The following is a 19,863-nucleotide window of genomic DNA, read 5'->3' as shown; positions in this document are numbered from 1 at the left end:
TTTCACACCCAACGCGTTTTGGGATATACAGTATTTTAGTCCTTCTTCAGGGTTTAGAAAAAAGAGAAATTCATCTAGGATAACTAGAATATGAAATCATAAGTAAGTTATCACAACACGTGGAAATGTATATATTAATCCACTTCAAGTTAGATACTCAACAAATCACTTACATGGTATGTTTCGTTGATTTGTTTAAAAAGAAATTGAGGGTAGAATAGCATTGGACATTTGTACTGGTAGAGTTCCTGTCCCTTTGACATCACAGTTGTTATACAGGATTGTCACTATGTAATAATCTCATTAAGGAGGTGTGTTATTTCACCTACCCCCGTCCTCCATGGATGCGTAACGGCCGGTGCGATATACTGGGGCAAAAAGAGAAATCCCTATGTGTAGAAAAAGAGGGGAATTGAGATACAGCTTGGGAAGTAGAGAATCTTTAAGTGATATTGATATAGTGAGGCTTCAAAATGAGGCTACAGTTTCTAAATGTATAATGTGAAACAAGGAATGTGTTTGCCAAATGGTATCTAAATATCATATGTCTGCTACGGGTTGAGGCATATGTAATGCATCTTGGTAGTAAGTAAGCTTAGTAGCTGAGAACAAAAGTAATGTGACAGAGTATATGCTAATATGATATTATATTAGTATGGGTGGAGAGGTAACCATAAAGGGAAACAGTGTGTTTTGAAAAATAGCAAATAAAATTAATATTGCTAAACTGTGATTATATGACAGTATATTGGTAGGGATAAGCATAAGTGATAACAATATTCTTAGTGTAAACAATAAATAGGATTATTTATATTGCTCATATAGCCTTATATACTTAGGCCCCTTTCACACGGGATGGATCCGTGTTGATCCGCCCCGTGTTTATCCGCTGCTCAGCGGGGATCGCTCCGCTTTCCCCAGCTGAGCAGGCAGATGACAGGGCGGGACCCGCACACTGTGCAGGGACCGCCCTGTCAGATCTCCACTCTCCCCTATGGGGGATCGGAGGAACACGGACCGTCTGTCCGTGTTCCTCCGATCCGCTCTGCAGACGGATAGAAAAATAGGATTTTCTTCCGTCCGCAGAATCGGACGATAGCGGAGCCGGACAACATCGGGTGTTAGCGGATGTACATCCGCTGACACCCGCTATCCCATAGGGATGCATGTATGTCCGTATTTCATCCGAAAACGGATGGATGAAATACGGACATACGGTCCGCATGTGTGAAAGGGGCCTTATGTAGCTCAATGGCTATTTTTATTAAGTAGGTATTATAATTTGTTTATGTAAAAAAGAGAGAGTAGTTAGTATGGATAAACCTTATTGTAGCATAATTCTGGCATTGAATATGCAGGTAATGTTTACAACATTAGCTGGTGCCTGTAAGTAGTAACATTGTATCCAAAAGGATCTATTTTTGTAGGCAAAAGTATAATCAATGTAAATAATTATTTAAATATCTTATAGGATTGACAGCTAAGATAGTTAGTATAAACAAAGTCTATTGGCAACAGACATAATTGTATGTTAATTTGAAGTAGCAATAGTATTAAGCCTTCAGAGAGGAAAATGTAAAAAATAATTGTATAGTGTAAACATATAAACCAACTTGAGGGGTATATACATTTTTCAAAAATACCTCTTATTTCTAATGAAGGTCCAGGTTGATTCATTAATTGTATTATTCAAAAAGGCAGAATCTACTAGTGCGTAAAAATCTTTGTTGTATTTCTCAATGATGGTTGCCAGCATGCGACGATACCAATCTAGGTTATTTAAAATTTTTTTAGAAAATGTATATTCTGTGTACATGTTGGCGTATTATTCCTGTATTTGTTCTTTGATTGTCTATATGTAATTACATCATTATATTGGCCCTGATGTCATTAGCTATGCTTATCTGCTCTGATGTTACTAGCTCTGCATATCTGCTACCAGTCACCCACTGAAAGTGTGTTACTGTATGTGTATATATCTTTGTTTCTCCACCAACGTTGCTGTTCCTATTTTGGCCACACATTTTCTTTTTTGCATTTACTATTCAGCATTGTGTTTCCTTTTATACTCAGGAATCCCAATATGCTTTTTATAATTTAACACTCTGTTCCTTTTTTCATGTCTCCCCAGGTCTTCTGTGCATGCGAGTGACCGGAGCGGTTACCCGGCACGGAAAGCCGCCCAGACGCATTATCTGGGCGGCACTGTAAGAGGTCAGCTGGGTGATCGTACATCTCCGCCCACGACCTCCATCTTGCTACTCCGGCGGACATGCGCTGTCTGCCGGTGTGGCATATCATGTCGGTCGGCCGGGTGTGCATGACGCCGCTCCAACGTGGCTACGCTGGAGCGTGCGCGGTAGGGGCGGCGCCGTGCACTCACGGCTCAGGGGGCGGTTCGCAGGTTCCCCTAACAAGGAGCTCCATCAGTCAGCTGAGCGCAATTACTGGCGCCAGCTGATTCGGAGCTCACCCCATAAAAATGCCAAATTCACTCCCAGCTCGAGCGTTGTACATGCTGGATGCTGGGATGCGTGACTGGCTTACTTCTGAACCTGCTCTAAAAGGTATTTTTGAAAAATGTATATACCCCTCAAGTTGGTTTATATGTTTACACTATACAATTCTTTTTTACATTTTCCTCTCTGAAGGCTTAATTTGCTACTTCAAATTAACATACAATTATGTTTGTTGCCAAAAGACGTTGTTTATACTATCTTAGCTGTCAATCCTATAAGATATTTAAATTATTTACATTGATTATACTTTTGCCTACAAAAATAGATCCTTTTGGATACAATGTTACTACTTACAGGCACCAGCTAATGTTCTAAACATTACCTGCATATTCAATGCCAGAATTATGCTACAATAAGGTTTATCCATACTAACTACTCTCTCTTTTTTACATAAACAAATTATAATACCTACTTAATAAAAATAGCCATTGAGCTACATAAGTATATAAGGCTATATGAGCAATATAAATAATCCTATTTATTGTTTACACTAAGAATATTGTTATCACTCATGCTTATCCCTACCAATATACTGTCATATAATCACAGTTTAGCAATATTAATTTTATTTGCTATTTTTCAAAACACACTGTTTCCCTTTATGGTTACCTCTCCACCCATACTAATATAATATCATATTAGCATATACTCTGTCACATTACTTTTGTTCTCAGCTACTAAGCTTACTTACTACCAAGATGCATTACATATGCCTCAACCCGTAGCAGACATATGATATTTAGCCATGATACCATTTGGCAAACACATTCCTTGTTTCACATTATACATTATACATTTAGAAACTGTAGCCTCATTTTGAAGCCTCACTATATCAATATCACTTAAAGATTCTCTACTTCCCAAGCTGTATCTTAATTCCCCTCTTTTTCTACACATAGGTATTTCTCTTTTTGTCCCAGTATATCGCTCTGGCCGTTACGCATCCATGGAGGACGGGGGTAGGTGAAATAACACACCTCCTTAATGAGATTATTACCTAGTGACAATCCTGTATAACAACTGTGATGTCAAAGGGACAGCAACTCTACCAGTACAAATGTCCAATGCTATTCTACCCTCAATTTCTTTTTAAACAAATCAACGAAACATACCATGTAAGTGATCTGTTGAGTATCTAACTTGAAGTGGATTAATATATACAGGGGAACCCTTTCTTTATATGTATTTATACATCGGATGTGGCACTGCCTTTAAAACCTAGGGGAACTAGTCACCCCCTATTTTGTTTTGCATATGATTGGGTATTCACTGTTGAAACAGCTGTACCTTATTTACGAGGCTAAGTATAAATGCACAAGCACTAATCCCTTAGTAAATAAAACCCATTGTGTATAGTGCAGGGAAAGAGGTAGTATTTCTCTTCAATCAAACCATACCACAAAATACTTCTCTATCCTTTAACACTGTTCTAAAGGTCTTATTAACCACTTCCCTACCCGCGTATGTACATATGACGTCCACAGATGGGATCTCCCATCCTGGGTGGACGTCATATGACAGCCTCGGGTTCCCGGCTGCCTAGGGGGCGCGCGCGCCCGCCCGCCGCGTTGCTCGGGTCCCGGTGCGTGTGCCCGGCGGCCGCGATGTCCGCCGGGCACCCGCGATTGCCCGTTAACCGGGCCGGACCGTGGATCTCTGTGTGTAAACACAGAGATCCACATCCTATCAGCTCAGAGGAGAGCGATCTGTGTTCCCAGAACGGAGGAACACTGATCGGTCTCCTCCCCTTGAGCGTCCCCTCCCCCTACAGTTAGAAGCATTCCCTAGGAAACACATTTAACCCCTCCCCGCCCCCCTAGTGGTTAACCCCTTCACTGCCTGTCACATTTACACAGTAATCAATGCAATTTTATAGCATTGATCGCTGTATAAATGTGAATGGTCCCAAAAATGTGTCAAAAGTGTCCGATGTGTCCGCCATAATGTCGCAGTCACGAAAAAAAATTGCGATCGCCACTACTACTAGTAAAAAAAAAATAAATAATTTTTTTTTAAAAATGCCATAAATCTATCCCGTATTTTATAGACGCTATAACTTTTGCGCAAACCAATCAATATACGCTTATTGCGATTTTTTTTTACCAAAAATATGTAGAAGAATACGTATCGGCCGGAACTGAGGAAAAAATTTGTTTTTTTTTTTTTTTAAATTGGGATATTTATTATAGCAAAAAGTAAAAAATATTGTGTTTTTTTCAAAATTGTCCCTCTTCTTTTGTTTATAGCGCAAAAAATAAAAACCGCAGAGGTGATCAAATACCACCATAAGAAAGCTCTATTTGTGGGGGAAAAAAGGACGTCAATTTTGTTTGGGTACAACGTCGCATGACCGCACAATTGTCATTTAAAATGCGACAGCGCTGAAAACTAAAAATTGGTCTGGGAACGAAGGGGGTGAAAATGCCCGGTATTGAACCGGTTAAAGTGGTTGTAAAACCACATAAAAAAAAACCACCTGCAAGACAAAGGCATAATGAGCTAGTATGCATAGCATACTAAAAAAGTGTCTGATTTCGCCACCATTACTAGTAAAAAAATAAGAAAAATAGAAATTCCATAAATATATCCCATAGTTTGTAGACGCTATAACTTTTGCGCAAATCACCAATCATTATACACTTATTGGGATATTTTTTTTTACCAAAAATATGTAGCAGAATACATATTGGTCTCAATTGATGAAGAAATTTGATTTTTTTACTTTTTTTAAAGGATATGGTTTATAGCAGAAAGTAAAAGATTGTTTTTTTTTTTTTTTTTTTCAAAATTGTCGGTCTTTTTTTGTTTATAGCACAAAAAAATAGAAACCACAGGAGGTGCTTGAATAGCGTGAAAAGACTCCTGCGCCGTCAGCTGAATCCTATACTAAAGGGGCACTGCTGCAACACCTAAAACTGCTCCAAAACAGACAAAACGATAGTATAGATAGGGGGTGGTAGTTGCGCTGTGATAAGGGGGGGGGGCTGGGGGGGGAGAACTAAACTATAATGAATACAACAAAAATATCAGATGACCTAAATACATAAGTGAAATATGTAAAGGAGGGCTCACGGGTGCAAATATATAAATAAAAGGTGGAATACAAGCACAAAAATTACCACATAGTGGTGCATAACAAAAGTGCTATAATCAAACATAAATTAGAATAAAAGTATATACCAGCAAGCAGTGTACAAGGGTATGTGGATCAACTACAAAGAGTGCGTAAATCCAAAATATAACAAATATCACATAAACTAACAAATAAAATTGCTTAAAGCGTGTATAAGTATGCTAACATTATGATCAACTGATGGCATAAAAAACGAGTGGGTAATTAATAACAAAAAAAGTGGATAAAATGTAAATATTTATGAAAATATTTTGAAAGTACATAAGATAGTCCCAGTGGTCGATGTTGGTAACACGCCAACACTTGGTGACTTGAACATACAATCCAAAGATGAAAAAAATGAAAAAAATGAAAAAAATGAAAAATAATGTGACAATAGTCCCACCACCAAATGTGACACTTCTCAATGCAGATGGAATGCTAATGGTGGGCAAGGGGGGGAGGGAAGAGTGTTCTTCAAGCAGGGTCACCTCCGTGTTCACAGGCCCCTTACCTTACAGCTGTAAGGTATACAGCATATGTAGTGGAAGCCCAGCAAATGGGGAAATCCAAAGGTACAGCGGATGGCGTTGATTGAGGATGCAGTATGTCATATGCAGAGACAAAACGAACAGCATATGGTATAATTCCGCTTGATGTGAAGGACACAGGAGGGGAGGGGGGAGGGGAGTTGCACTCACTTGTAAACAATGAGCGCACGCCTCAACCCACGAGCTCGTATATTCCCAAGCTCTGGATCTTCCAAACTATCCCCGCTTCCTGCTCCTCACCGCCCGTTATGCAGAGTTCGAGTGTGCGGTATAGAAAACAAAACCGCACATAGCGTGATCCCATATAACATATACTTTATTGTATGAGTAACGAAATAACATGCACTTACATTTAAAAACAGCTGGGGGGTAAAACATCCACGAGCGCCAAGCTCGTCACATCCAGCTAGTGTATGGCAGCGTCCCGTGCTCCTAACGCGTGTCGTCACATCACGTGACTTCTTCAGAGGATAGCACGGGATAGAAAGCCAATGCTTATAAATGGTCCCCGTGTGATGGACACACGGCGGCCATTTTCCCGAAGGACGCTATTGTAAGGGATAGAATAGGCAACTGACGGCCATTTTTTCAGAGCATATCTACATATATAATGTCAAATGGGGCGATGTATCAGGATTTTAAAACGCAGCCAATTGTAAAGTAAAAAATCATGCCGGATGGGGACATAATCAGCCCAAGGCTGCAGGAAAAAAGGCTTAGGACAAGGGCATACTTAAAAACAGAAAAAAATATTTAAAAATGCTCCAATATATAAATACAGGGAGCAACTCACATAATATTATAAAATAATGGCCTGGCCGGTAAAAAGGTTGTAAGGAGAAAAAAGGGGGAAGATTTATTAATATTTATAATCATTATTACTAAAAAACAATAATTATAATAAAAGCAAAAATGAACATAAATAAAACGGAAAAAAAAGGGGAGATATAATTACCAACGAAGAATTAAAAAATTGAAGCTTTTTTGGAAACAGGAGCTCGAGAGGTGTCATACACCAACTGTACCAATAATCACATCATAAATTATGCAGGCAGAAAAAACAAATACAAAATACAAGTTTAACTTGGACTGGTGAGCTATAAGTCCAGAATTAGATACATAAAAGTAGGACCAAAGCATAGACGGGAGAAATAAGAGCGTGCGGGGGAGGTCGTTATACTCAGCGCGACTTCGGCAAATTACGAGGCGACTTGAAGTCGCCTCCATGACAGGCGACTTCGCCTGTGGCCAATCACCTCTCTGGGAGGGAGGGGGGAGGGAGGGGTTTTCTCTGCAAAGTCGCTTGAGAGATCCGACTTGCAGGCGACTTACATTGAGTTGAATGGGTATAAGTCGTCTACAAGTCGGATAGAAGTAGTACAGGAACCTTTTCTGAAGTCGGAGCGACTTCAGTAGTGTCAATTAAGACGCTCCTATTGCCTACCATGATAATCTAAATGCAAAGCGACTTGGGGCGACTTGGGGCGACCTGAGGGCGTACAAGTCGGATCCCAAGTCGCCCCAGTGTGAACCGACCCTAAAAGTCGCTTATAAAGCAATTTAGGTCGAACTCAATATTGAGTCCCTTTGGCACTAGGGTGTCCATGGAATATATCCATTTGGACTCTAATTTGCTTAAAGTCCTCACTTTGTGCCCCCCTCGCCATGGTCTAGTATAGGGTTCGATACCCCAAAATTTCAAGTGCCTAGGGTCTCTATTATGATGTTTATCGAAATGCCTAGAGACATTGTGTTTGTCGAAACCATTTAAGGAGGTGCTCGAATACCACCAAAAGAAAGCTCTATTTGTGGGGAAAACGACACACATTTTATTTGGGTACATCGTTGCACGACCGCGTAATTGTCAGGTAAAAGTAATGCAGTGGCGTATCACAAATAATGGCCTTGTCAGGAAGGGGGGTAAATCTTCTGGAGCTGAAGTGGGTAAATGTCTCTTTTATATGTGTTAGATGGTCGGCCTGGCTTTTACTTTCTATTTAGATTGACGTTTGTGTGGTACTACAAGACACATTTATTACAGATCCTTGAAAAAGTTTTCATGTCCTGTTTTAATTTTCCACATTTTGTCATGTTACAACCAAAAACGTAAATTTATTTTATTGGGATTTTATGTGATAGACGGTCAACAAAGTAGCACATAATTGTGAAGTGGAAGGAAAATGATAAATGGTTTTCAAACTTTTTTTACAAATAAATATTTGAAAAGTGTGGCGTGCATTTGTATTCAGCCCCCTTTATTTTGTTACCCCTAACTAAAATCTAGTGGAACCAATTGCCTTCAGAAGTCACCTAATTAGTAAATAGACTCCACCTGTGTGTAATCTAATCTCAGTATAAATACAGCTGTTCTGTGAAGCCTTCGGAGGTTTGTTAGAAAACCTTAGTGAACAGCATCATGAAGACCAGGGAACACAGATAGGTCAGAGATAAAGTTGTGGAGAAGTTTAAAGCAGGGTTAGGTAAATAATACCTTCCCCCAGTAAAAGCACTTTCCACACAGTGCACAAACACTGGCTAGGCACACCGTTAACCCTTTCATCGCCCCTGACGTTAACCCCTTCCCAGCCAGTGTCATTAGTACAGTGACAGTGCATATATTTAGCACTGATCCATGTATTAGTATCACTGGTCCCCAAAGTATGTCAAAAGTGTCAGTTAGTGTTTCAATTGTCCGCCGCAATATCGTGGTCCCGCTATAAGTCGCTGATCGCCACCATTACTAGTAAAAAAAAAAATACAACTAAAAAATAAATAAATATAACGTCCCATTGCTTTGTAGATGCTATAACTTTTGCGCAAACTAATTATTATACACTTATTGGGATTTTTTTTTTTACCAAAAAGATGTAGCAGAATACATATTGGCCTAAAATGATGAAGAAATTAGGTTTTTTTCATTGGATATGTTTTATAGCAGAAAGTAAAAAAAAATAAAAAAGTAAAAATAGTTACTATGTAAATAGCAGAAAGTAAAAAAATATTGTTTTTTTTTTAAATTTACGTTTTTTGTTTTTTTTATAGCGCAAAAAATTAAAACCGTAGCTCTATTTGTGTAAAAAAAAAAAAAAAAAAAAAAAAAAGGACATACTTTTTTTGGGGTGCAGCATCGCATGACCACGCAATTGTCAGTTAAAATAACACCGGCCTGGTCATGACGGGGGGGTAAACCTTCTGGAGGGAAAGTGGTTACAGGAGAACTGCACTTTATGGATTTTGATTGTGTGTGTATATGGAAGTAGCAAGTGAACTACTAAGGACGGCACAGTGAAGTTGATTTCAGAGCTGTTCATTCAGAAATGATTGCCTAAAACATGTCATATTTTTTTTTCATGTGAGAGGGTGACACCATTATTGTTAAATTGTATTTTTGGTACATTTGTTGACAATGTATATTAACATGATGGCTATTGGAAAGCACATCAGTAGAAGTTTCCTTTTTACTACACCTTGTAACCTTTTTTTTTTCTCTCGTATGAAAAGGGTTTGTTGAAATTTAATGTCCTATCAGAGTAATGAACTTTGTACAGCTGAAACATGATAATCGTTGCAACCACACCTTTTGAGAGAGTCATCCCAAGATAAGACATATCAAGGCACGTGGCATTACTTTGCAGTACCCAGTGACCTCTTATTAGACTTGTGCAAAACAGGAAATTTGGTTTAGTTTCGGTTCGTTGTCATTCAAAAAATACATAATTTAATTTTGTTATATTCGTTATATTCCCTTTAATTCGTTTTTGGATAATTCGTTATTATTCGTAGAGTGTCGATATTCGTTATTCTGAATCTCGAATCATGTCGAATTCATTCATTATATCCGCTACAATTTCTTTCGTATTAGTTGAAATTCGATATTTATGTATGTATATATATTCGTGATAATGATTCGTAGTTTGGAAAGTTGTTTGTTTATTGAATCTATTAACACACACAATGACAATATCTCTTCTCCTCTGCTCAAATACAATACAATACCCTTCTCACTCAGTTCTCAGGAATACACTTTGCCAGTAATCCAACCTCCAGTACAAAATTAATCAGCTGATTGGACTGTAAGATTTATTTTGAGTTGATCTTTTGTTTCATTAGATCTTTAACGAATGACCGAATCATGTCGAATTCATTTGTTATATTCGCTATAATTTCTTTCGTATTAGTTGAAATTCGATATTTTTTTATTCAGACATTCAGATGCGTCCGAATGTCCGAAAGATGCAAAATTTGGCCGAATTTCGATTTGTTACAAAACGAATTGCACATGTCTACTCTTATACCCTTTCTAAAGTTTACTGTGGAGACGACAAGTAGGCACCTTACTCTCCTGTACCCTGAAGAGACTTTTGGAAACTAGGGAGATCCATTCTTTAAAATGTTTTGCTGTTTTTTTTTGGTTTTTGTTTTTTTTTACAGTCTGTTCTGTTCATGTGTTTGTATACCTGATCATATTGCAAGCCGTAATGTAGGGATGTTACCTGTTGCAAATGCCTAGTCTTTGGCCACTATTTATGAAGGCTTCACACTAGCATTTTTTTGGGCTCCTAAAAGCTGTCATTAGCATCATTTTTTTTTTTTGCTCCTAAAAGCTAAAGAGTGTTATATGGGGTAGGTTTACAAAAATGTGGAGCATTCAGAATCTGGTACAGCTGTGCATGGTAGCCAATCTAGCTTCAGCTTGTCCAATTAAGCTTTGGCAATAAAAGCTGGAAGCTGATTGGTTTCTATGCAGATTTGCACCAGATTTTGCGCTCCCTAGTTTTAGTAAATAACCCCCACGTGTCCATGCTGCACACTACTTAGGCTGCATTCACACTACAGCATTTTGAATCACAGGGAGATTTGCCGCGAATCTGCCCGCGATTTGACAGCTCCGAGATGTGAATGACGAAACACGGGACTCGCATTCGAGATGGCATTCATTTGAATGACACCTCAAATTGTGGTGCAGGTCTGCTGCAATTTTCGCGCAGTAAAACGTGCTGCAATCACCCAAAAGTAGTTCATGAGCTACTTTGGGGTGACATGCGTTCCGCGATGCGGGTTGCTGCACGTTTTATCGCACGACAATCGCGGCAGACCCGCACCGCAATTTGAGGTGTCATTCAAATGAATGCCATCTCGAATGCGAGTCCCGCGTTTTGTCATTCACAAATCGGCGCTGTCAAATCACAAGCAGATCCGTGGTAAATCTGCCCGCGATTCAAAACGATTCAAAACGCTGTAGTGTGAACGCAGCCTTAAAGCTTAGCATTTTTGAGCTTCAGCGTCTAGGAGCAGAAAAAAAAAAAAATTGTTTTTGTAGAGAGTTTCTTGGAGCGTTATTCCAGCAGAAAAAAAAACTGAATGCTCCTAAGGCTCCATGCACACTAATGTTTTTCATAAGCTCAAAAAAAGCTAGACAAAAATTCTGGATGAAAAATGTTGATAATAGCACTTTTGTGCGAGCTTCTAGTAGCATTTTAGGCTCCATGCACACCAGCTTTTTTTAAGCTCCTAGAAGCTGTTATTAGCATTTTTTTTTCTGCTCCTAGAAGCTAAATAGTGTTATGCTAGATGTCCATGCACACTACATTAGGCCTCTTGCACATGATACTCCTGTTTGGGCATCTATTTTATCCAGACGTTTTTTTCTTGTATGTATTTGCGTGCATTTGTGCGCATATGCAAACGTATTCTCATGATTTTTTTTTTGTTCTGCACAATATGCAAATGGGCATTTGCATACATTTTTTCGCAATTGCGCATATTTGCGCACATGAAGCATTAATTACTGACTAAAAATGCAGATTTTTCTATTTTTTTTTTTTTACTGAAGAATGCATGGCGCTTGTTTACGTGCCTGTGTGCATAGGCACATTACAATTAATGGGCAGTATTTTAGATCAGAGAAAAAAAAAAAAACTCTGAGCTTTTTCAATCTGCAGTGTGCAAGAGATTTTTTCAGCCTTTTCTTGTATGTATTTGTGCACATTTTTTGCGCATATGCATTTGTGCAATTTCACACATTTTTGCACACAAACTTATTCTCGCATTCACATTATTTTAATGGCAAGTGTGAGCATTTGCATGTATGAGGTGTAAATAACTGACTAGAAATGCAGATTTTTCTATTTTTTATTGAAGAATACACGGCGCCTGTGTGCATAGGCACATTACAATTAATGTGCTGTATTTTAGCTCAAAAAAAAAAAAAAAAAGCTGTACTGACCTTTTCCAAGCTGGAGTGTGCAAGAGGCCTTAGGCTATTATTATTTTTTTGAGCTTCAGCGTCTAGGAGCAGTAAAAAAAAAAAAAAAAAAAACAGTTCTTGTAGAGTTTCTTGGAGCATTTTTCTAGCATAAAAAACTCTGAATGCTCATAACTGCTTCTAAAATGCTACTAACAGGTTTTTTTGAGCCCCCCCCCCCCCCCCTTCATGTACTGCAAAAAACGCTAATAAAATGCTCCTAACTGCTAAATGCTTCAAAAAGCTACTAAAATTCTACTGGAAGCTGGCACAAAAATTATCAGCATTTTTCATCCAGAATTTTTTTTTTACTTTTTTTGAGCTTTTGAAAAGCTAGTGTGCATGGAGCCTTAGTAACTTTTAGAAGCATTTAGAAGCTTTTAGGAGCATTTGGGAACATTAGGATTTTTGCAGTACATAAAGAAAAAAAAAAGCTAAAAAAAAAGCTGTTATTAGCATTTTAGTAGCATTTGGCAGCAGTTAGGAGCATTTAGGAACATTGAGCATTTTTTTTCTGCTGGAAAAACACTCAAAAAAACTTTTTTTTCTGCTCCTATACAATTAAGCTCAAAAAATGCTAATAGCCCAAGTAGTGTGCATAGGATAACACTATTTAGCTTCTATAAGCAGAAAAAAATGCTAATAACAGCTTCTAGGAGCTTAAAAAAGTGTAAATGGAGCCTTAATGATCCTAACTGCTTCTAAATGCTACTAACAGATTTTTTTTTTTTTGCGTTTTTTTTTTTCTTCATGTACTGCAAAAATCCTAATAAAATGCTAATGCTCCTAAAAGCTATTAAAATGCTACTAGAAGCTGGCACAAAATTGCTATTATCAGCATTTTTCATGCACCATTTTTTTCTAGCTTTTTTTGAGCTTATGAAAAAGGCTAGTGTGCATGGAGCCAAACTCTGGAAAGATTACTGTGACATCACAGTTTGCATATATTTATACATTCAATTTGACCAGCTTGGGTTGGTTTGTCATATCAAAAAATGCAAACTTCAAGAAAAGGGCCTAAAACGCATCAACCGAATTTTGCCAGTATTATACAAACAGCGGTATCGTGCTGTGGTCATTATAGGACCTTCACAGATACCGATGCATCCTTTGTGGCATATTGGGTCAACCGCTGTTATTTATCTGTATGGCATATCGTGTTTTTTTCAGTTGGAGGGCAGTTGTTATGACTCACACAGTCTCATATAACACTACACTTACAATGGTAACATTGAAAAACCCCTTTGTCTTAATAACCTTAACTTTGGTTATTGTGCCTTGATTTCATAACTACTGTACATGAATAGCATATCTTAAAGATTACCCGCTGTGTGAAGCTTATTTCCTACATCTGATAAGACGTTGGGGGTTTGTTTACTGAAGGCAAATCCACTTTGCACTTCAAGTTCATTGGAAGTGCAGTTGCTGTAGAAGGAAAATAAAAAAAACTGCATTTTTTCTTGTACATGATTAGATGATAAAATCAGCAGAGCTTCCCCTGATTTCAGATCTTCCCCTCAGATCTACAGCGACTGTACTTCCAACGCACTTGCAGTGCAAAGTGGATTTGCCTTTAGTAAATCAACCCCAATACACCTGGAACTTTATAAAAACTGTGTCTGCAGGGAAACCATATTTCAGACTTTGCTTAGATAATATATCAAACCACACTTATCTCCGCTGGAAAAAAAAACAAGCTGCTGTATGCAAGATATATTTTAAGATATTCAATTATCTTGCGATCTAAAAATACAGCACTATCACCCTTTTTATAATGCATGCATTGAGGTTTACTTGCTAAAGGCAAAGAGACTGTGCACTTTGCAACGTGCAGTTGCTCCAGAGCTTAGTAAATGACTAGAAGCTCTGCTGACTTCTATCATCCAATCATGCGCAAGCAAAAATTTTCCTTGTATGTGATTGAGTATTCTTTGCAAAGAGAACCTTTACTTCATTTACTAAGCTCTGGAGCAATGGCACTTTGCAAAGTGCACAGTCTATTTGCCTTTAGTGAATCAACCCCTATGAGTTGCACTCAAAAATTGCACTGAAAAACAATATATACCACAAAAAAGAAAAAAAAAAAAAAAAAAAACGAAATAAAAAAAGATAAACAAGATATACAATTCTTATAAATACATACAGTGTTTTTATACCATTTCTGTGCCAATCACATATATCAAATTATCAATAAAAACAATTCATATTTAGTGATTTCAGGCTTATTTAAATAATCAGACTGCTCATTTACAAAGTCTTTGTCCAACTAAAATCGGTAAATCTTGTGTAATCCACCAAAGCACTTCTGTGTACCAAACTCCAAATCAACAATTCCAGTGATTATTAATCAGAACTTTGTGTTTATTTTTATGGCGCTTGCTTTAATTGTATTATCTATTTTTTTTTTATTTTGTTTAATTTTTAATTTAAATTCGTTTAACACTAGCACCTTATCCTTTGCAGTAGAGCATATTTGTTTAAAAGTATGTAACAGGAATCTAATATCTGCAAGGAGTGTAATGGAAGAAAAAACTATTTGATATATTGTTATTAATAACCAGACAGGGTTGGGGTTAGGATGGCTTGGTCAGGAAATATTGAGACGTATGGAATTAGTAAGTGAAAACCTTATATTTGGCACTCTGCATCCTTGATTTATTCATTTTTGGATGCTTATTAATAATTTTGGGCCTTTTGTGCCTTTTCTTTTCTCCTTAGGCCCCTTTCACACTGGGGCGGTTTGCAGGCGGTATTGCGCTAAAAATACCACCTGCAAACCGCCCCTAAACAGCCTCCGCTGTTTGTTCAGTGTGAAAGCCCGAGGGCTTTCACACTGAAGCGGTGCGCTGGCAGGACGGTAAAAAAAGTCCTGCCAACCGCTTCTTTGGAGCGGTGAAGGAGCGGTGTATTCACCGCTCCTAAACCGCTCCTGCCCATTGAAATCAATGGGACAGCGCGGCTATACCGCGGTAATACTGCGGCTATAGCCGCGCTGTACGAGCGGATTTAACCCTTTTTCGGCCGCCAGCGGGGGGTTAAAACCGCACCGCTAGCGGCCGAATACAGCCACAAAAACGACTGTAAAACAGTGCTAAAAATAGCGCTGTTTTACCGCCGACGCCCCCACCGCCCCAGTGTAAAAGGGGCCTTATGCTTTGTGTCCACACCTTCCCTGGCCATACCAATACCGCAGTTGCCCTGGTCTTGAGACGATCCACCAGTGTTACTTCAGCTCTCTTTACCTACCAGACTACCCACCGGTATATACTTGCATTTTTGCGTTTTGGTAGGTCTCTTTTGATATAGTGCTGTTTATTTTTGTATCTGTGGATACACTCTAGGTGTATTAGTTAATTTATTCATTGATGTGCCTTTGGTTCCAGGTTCCTTACATTTTGGACCCCAGCACATGCACAGGCGTTGCACCTGGCCACAGGACACAGCGTTTTTCAGCGCTATCCTTGGCTATCTCCCCTTGGGCATTTTTCTCATTCAGCCCAGGGGACTCTAATTAGATCTTTGAGTGGATGCATGTGGGGAGCCAGACGTGAAGCTGCACAATTTCAACTTTTAACTATATGGATACTTACATATTGTCAATTAATTAAAAGTAAGTGAATCATATGCATGTTTATGTTGAAGGTTTATTCTGGGGGTGGCGATATTAATTACTATTTTGCATTCTGTAATTCCTCAGATGTAATTTTCTCTGTATGAACCCTGATGAAGGAAACAATTTCTGAAACGCGTAGGTTCAGGGAGATTATATATACCTTCATTGACGGTTTTTCAATTGTATCCATATTTATGTCCATTACGTATCAGTATTATATTATTTCTTTTTTGATATGCAATTTCGTTGTAAATAAAATGATATATTTTTCATATACACTTTATTTTTATTGTAGTAGTGCCTTCAAAGTCCCACTTATTCTCCCTCTTTTCTTCCATGATTTATTGGGATGTGGCACACTCATGGATAGTATTCTCTGTCAGATTTCTTCCTTATTGTTATTAATAATGTTGGTAATTTTCCCATATAACCCTGCGGCTCCTCAATATTTTTTTCATGTACGTTTGTGACCATCCACTTATTATTCCATAATAAAAGTGAAATTGTATTCCTATATTTTGTGACTGTGATGGTACATAATAAGTATTACAATTCAAGTCTGAAGTAGAAGTTATCCTAGTGCTGTGACTCTGCATCAGGCTTTATTTCCTGCTATCTATAGATCTATATCTATATCTATATCAGTCTATCATAGTGAGCAACATTTATCAATGAGTTTATTCCTGCAATGTTGTCGGATGAGTTCATTCTGTCTGACTAGTTTTTCTGCAGATATAATGCAGTGATTACAAGCAAAGTGAACCGCACTGTAGAAGGGTGCAGTTTTTGATAAAAGTTTCATTTTTTTTTTTTTTTAAAGGCCAGTTCACACTAGATGCAGTTCCGTTCAGTTCCGTGCGCTTTTTTTCTGCACTTAAAATGCATGCATAGTGTTTTCCATGTATTTCAATGGCTCTAGTTCACACCATGCAGTCAGTTTTCGGTCAGTTTCCGGTGCAGAACACTGCGCATGCATTTTGTGCAGAAAAAAAGTGCACGGAACTGAACGGAACTGTGTCTGGTGTGAACTAGCACTAAAAGGGCCAATTCACACCACAGGCAGTCCAGTGTGTTTTTTCTTTTCTGCATCAAATACGCATGGAAAGTAGCTTATATGGTTTTCAATGGCATAGTTCACACCAGTGCAGTCAGTTCCAGGGAAAAAAAAAAAAAGTAGAACGTGCTGCATTTTTCCTGCACTGGACTGTACTGGAAGGCTGTTCCAAAATTAGAAAAAGTTTGAATGCTTTTTTTTGGAGAGTAACAAATATGTTGTCTGAGCCTCGGTTCACACCAGAGGCGGCACGACTTGCAGGTCGCCTCACCGAGGCGACCTGCACACGACTGCCCGGGTGACTTGCAAAACGACTTCTGTATAGAAGTCTATGCAAGTCGCCCCAAGTCGCCCCCGAAGTCGTACAGGAACCTTTTTCTAAGTCGGAGCGACTTGCGTCGCTCCCCTTAGAACGGTTCCATTGTACAGAACGGGACGCTACTTGTCAGGCGACCTAGGTCGCCTGACAAGTCGTCCCAGTGTGAACCGAGGCTAAGCTGTCTATCATAGTTCTATAAACAGATTTTAAAGGTGCCTTTATTTCACCAGATCAGATATATATGCAAGAGTACATTTATTATTTCATAAATGATTACAGCTATCAGTGAAAGCTGATAATTTGACATTAAGGGGGGAATCTATCAGAACCGGAGCAGCCAGAACATGGAGCAACCAATCAGCCTCTATCCTCAGCTTGTTCAGTTAAGCTTTGAATATGAAAGATAGAAGCTGATTGGTTGCCATACGCAACTGTCCCAGACTCTGGCTGCTCCAGTTCCGACAACCCCCCCCCCAATCCCACCTAGGGGTCTCTTGCTCATCAGTTTACTGGACAGACACTCCCACTGCAAGACTGATTTTGGCTTTAGCTGGAGGTAGACAACCGACTATAAACACAATTACCAGCTCAGCTCCTGAACCTGTATATCCTTTATGGAGCAATTTTTACACTTCCACCATGGGCCTGTCTATTCAATCATAAAACTCTCATTTCTTCAGATAACCAAGTAAAATGCATATCAATTTTTGGAATAAACATGCCAAATTGTCTTGAAAAAAAATTTTTTTTCAAGTTATGGACAAAAAAAGCCCAAAAAAAACACTTCCATCTACTTTGATCGGTCTTTTTAATACCTTCCTTGCACCGTAAGGAAGGTATTGAAAAATTGTATCAATCCTCAAAAACGACTTTGATAGCAACTACAGTACATATAAGATTCAGACCTACAAGGCTTGGTACTCTATATACTGTATACAGTATACATGCTAGAATTATACAGTGCTTCCACATTTACAATATACCCATACCACCACCACGAGCACAGTCTGGAAGGCTGTTAAAAGCATCAAAAACGCACTGGAACACACATTTCCTTATTTAAGGTTAAGAATAAAGGGGGGGAATGCACTGAACTGCATCAAAAACACACCAAAAACATGCATGCAGAAAAAGCATCTGAAAGCACCCGGACTGCGTTTCTATGGTGTGAACTGGCCCTCAACGATGGCATGACGAAACATTTCAGCACAATTGGAGCAAACAAAGACATGCAAGACAAATGCAACTTTGTACCAAAATAAATGTCCAGGAAATTCAATAAAATTCAAAACAGATAAATAAGACGGCAAGAAGTTGCTTACCAGAATGCTGCCGCAAACAGCATCATTGCAGCTCCTATTACAATCGGTCTGGAGAGCGACATTTTCATTTTCTTCTTACTGTTCAGAACGACCTTCTGAAAAGACTTCAGTCCCTCCAACAATGAGATCACAACCTAGAAATTCAAGTGATCTATTTTAGAATAGTTAACAAAAGTACGTTCAAAAGAGGATGTGCTAGCAAATATATATTTAGTATATATTGGGCAAAATCCAGCAGAGATATCCCATTATGGTGTCACCGACGATACTGAATTCAGAAGCAATGTATCAAGCAGTATGAAGAAACCGATCATTTGCATGTGTTCCTCCTTATCATAAAAGGTCATGTTACAGACATAGGAGCACAAATACAGCAAGCTACCAGATAACACAACCAAGAACTCACCCCTCCCTATTGTATATTCTTATTATCCACCCTAGAGTCCTGGAGAAAAGCTAGAGTAGAAAAAAATAAATATATCTACTATAATACTGTAGAAGAAATCATGTTGAAAGTGTAAAATGACTGCCCCCCAAAAGAATGCCCCAAACTTATTCATATAAGGATTCAGGCTGAAAAAAATTATATTTTGTTCTATTTGCTTAAAGTAGATGTAAGTTTTAATTTTGACATTTAGTTTGCTAAAGAATTGTGTATCATAAGCAACTGTTATTGACGTTTCCAGTAAATACTGCTTTCACCTTTCTTCATTTTTTTACATTTCTTTTTATGCCTCTCAGCACTGCTGATCTCTTCCACCCTTGTTTCCTTTCTACAATCTTTTCAGCACCAGCCACATAACCACACAAGTGCATAACTGAAAGCGGTTTGTCACCCACATGAACAGGAAGTGTGTAAATATGTAAAAAAAATAAATAAATAAAAATAAAAAGTACAATAAAATAAATAACATTCATCAGAGTGAGAGCAATAATTCTAGTGCCCGAACTCATGTTTAACTCTAAACTTGTGACTTGGTAACAAGGAAGATTTACCCCCTTAATGACCATGCCATTTTTTGCGATACGGCACTGCGTCGCTTTAACTGACAATTGCACGGTCGTGTGACGCTGTACCCAAACAAAACTGATGTCCTTTTTTTTCCCCACAAATAGAGCTTTCTTTTTT

General features: G+C 38.4%; 1 protein-coding gene across 3 annotated transcripts in view; it reads right to left on the bottom strand.

The window, feature by feature from the left end:
• LOC141103610 (histo-blood group ABO system transferase 2-like) overlaps window positions 1–19,548 on the bottom strand; it is a 166,527-nt gene extending 146,979 nt beyond the window's left edge. The window contains exons 1-2 of one of the 3 annotated variants that reach the window (XM_073593400.1): window positions 19,455–19,548; window positions 18,735–18,868 (exon numbers count right to left, since the gene is read on the bottom strand). In XM_073593400.1, the coding sequence (XP_073449501.1) occupies window positions 18,735–18,802 (68 nt within the window). In that variant the 5' untranslated portion in view covers window positions 18,803–18,868; window positions 19,455–19,548. Of the gene's footprint in view, window positions 1–18,734; window positions 19,072–19,436 lie in introns of those variants that run through there. The other 2 variants (XM_073593399.1, XM_073593401.1) reach the window with 2 other exon arrangements.
• Between the last annotated feature and the right edge of the window lie 315 nt (window positions 19,549–19,863).

Source organism: Aquarana catesbeiana, linkage group LG07, assembly GCF_042186555.1.
Source record: "Aquarana catesbeiana isolate 2022-GZ linkage group LG07, ASM4218655v1, whole genome shotgun sequence".
In the NCBI taxonomy this organism is placed as follows: Eukaryota; Metazoa; Chordata; class Amphibia; order Anura; family Ranidae; genus Aquarana; species Aquarana catesbeiana.
Note: the sequence above shows the minus strand (reverse complement) of the source record. Positions and strands in the feature narration are given on the sequence as shown.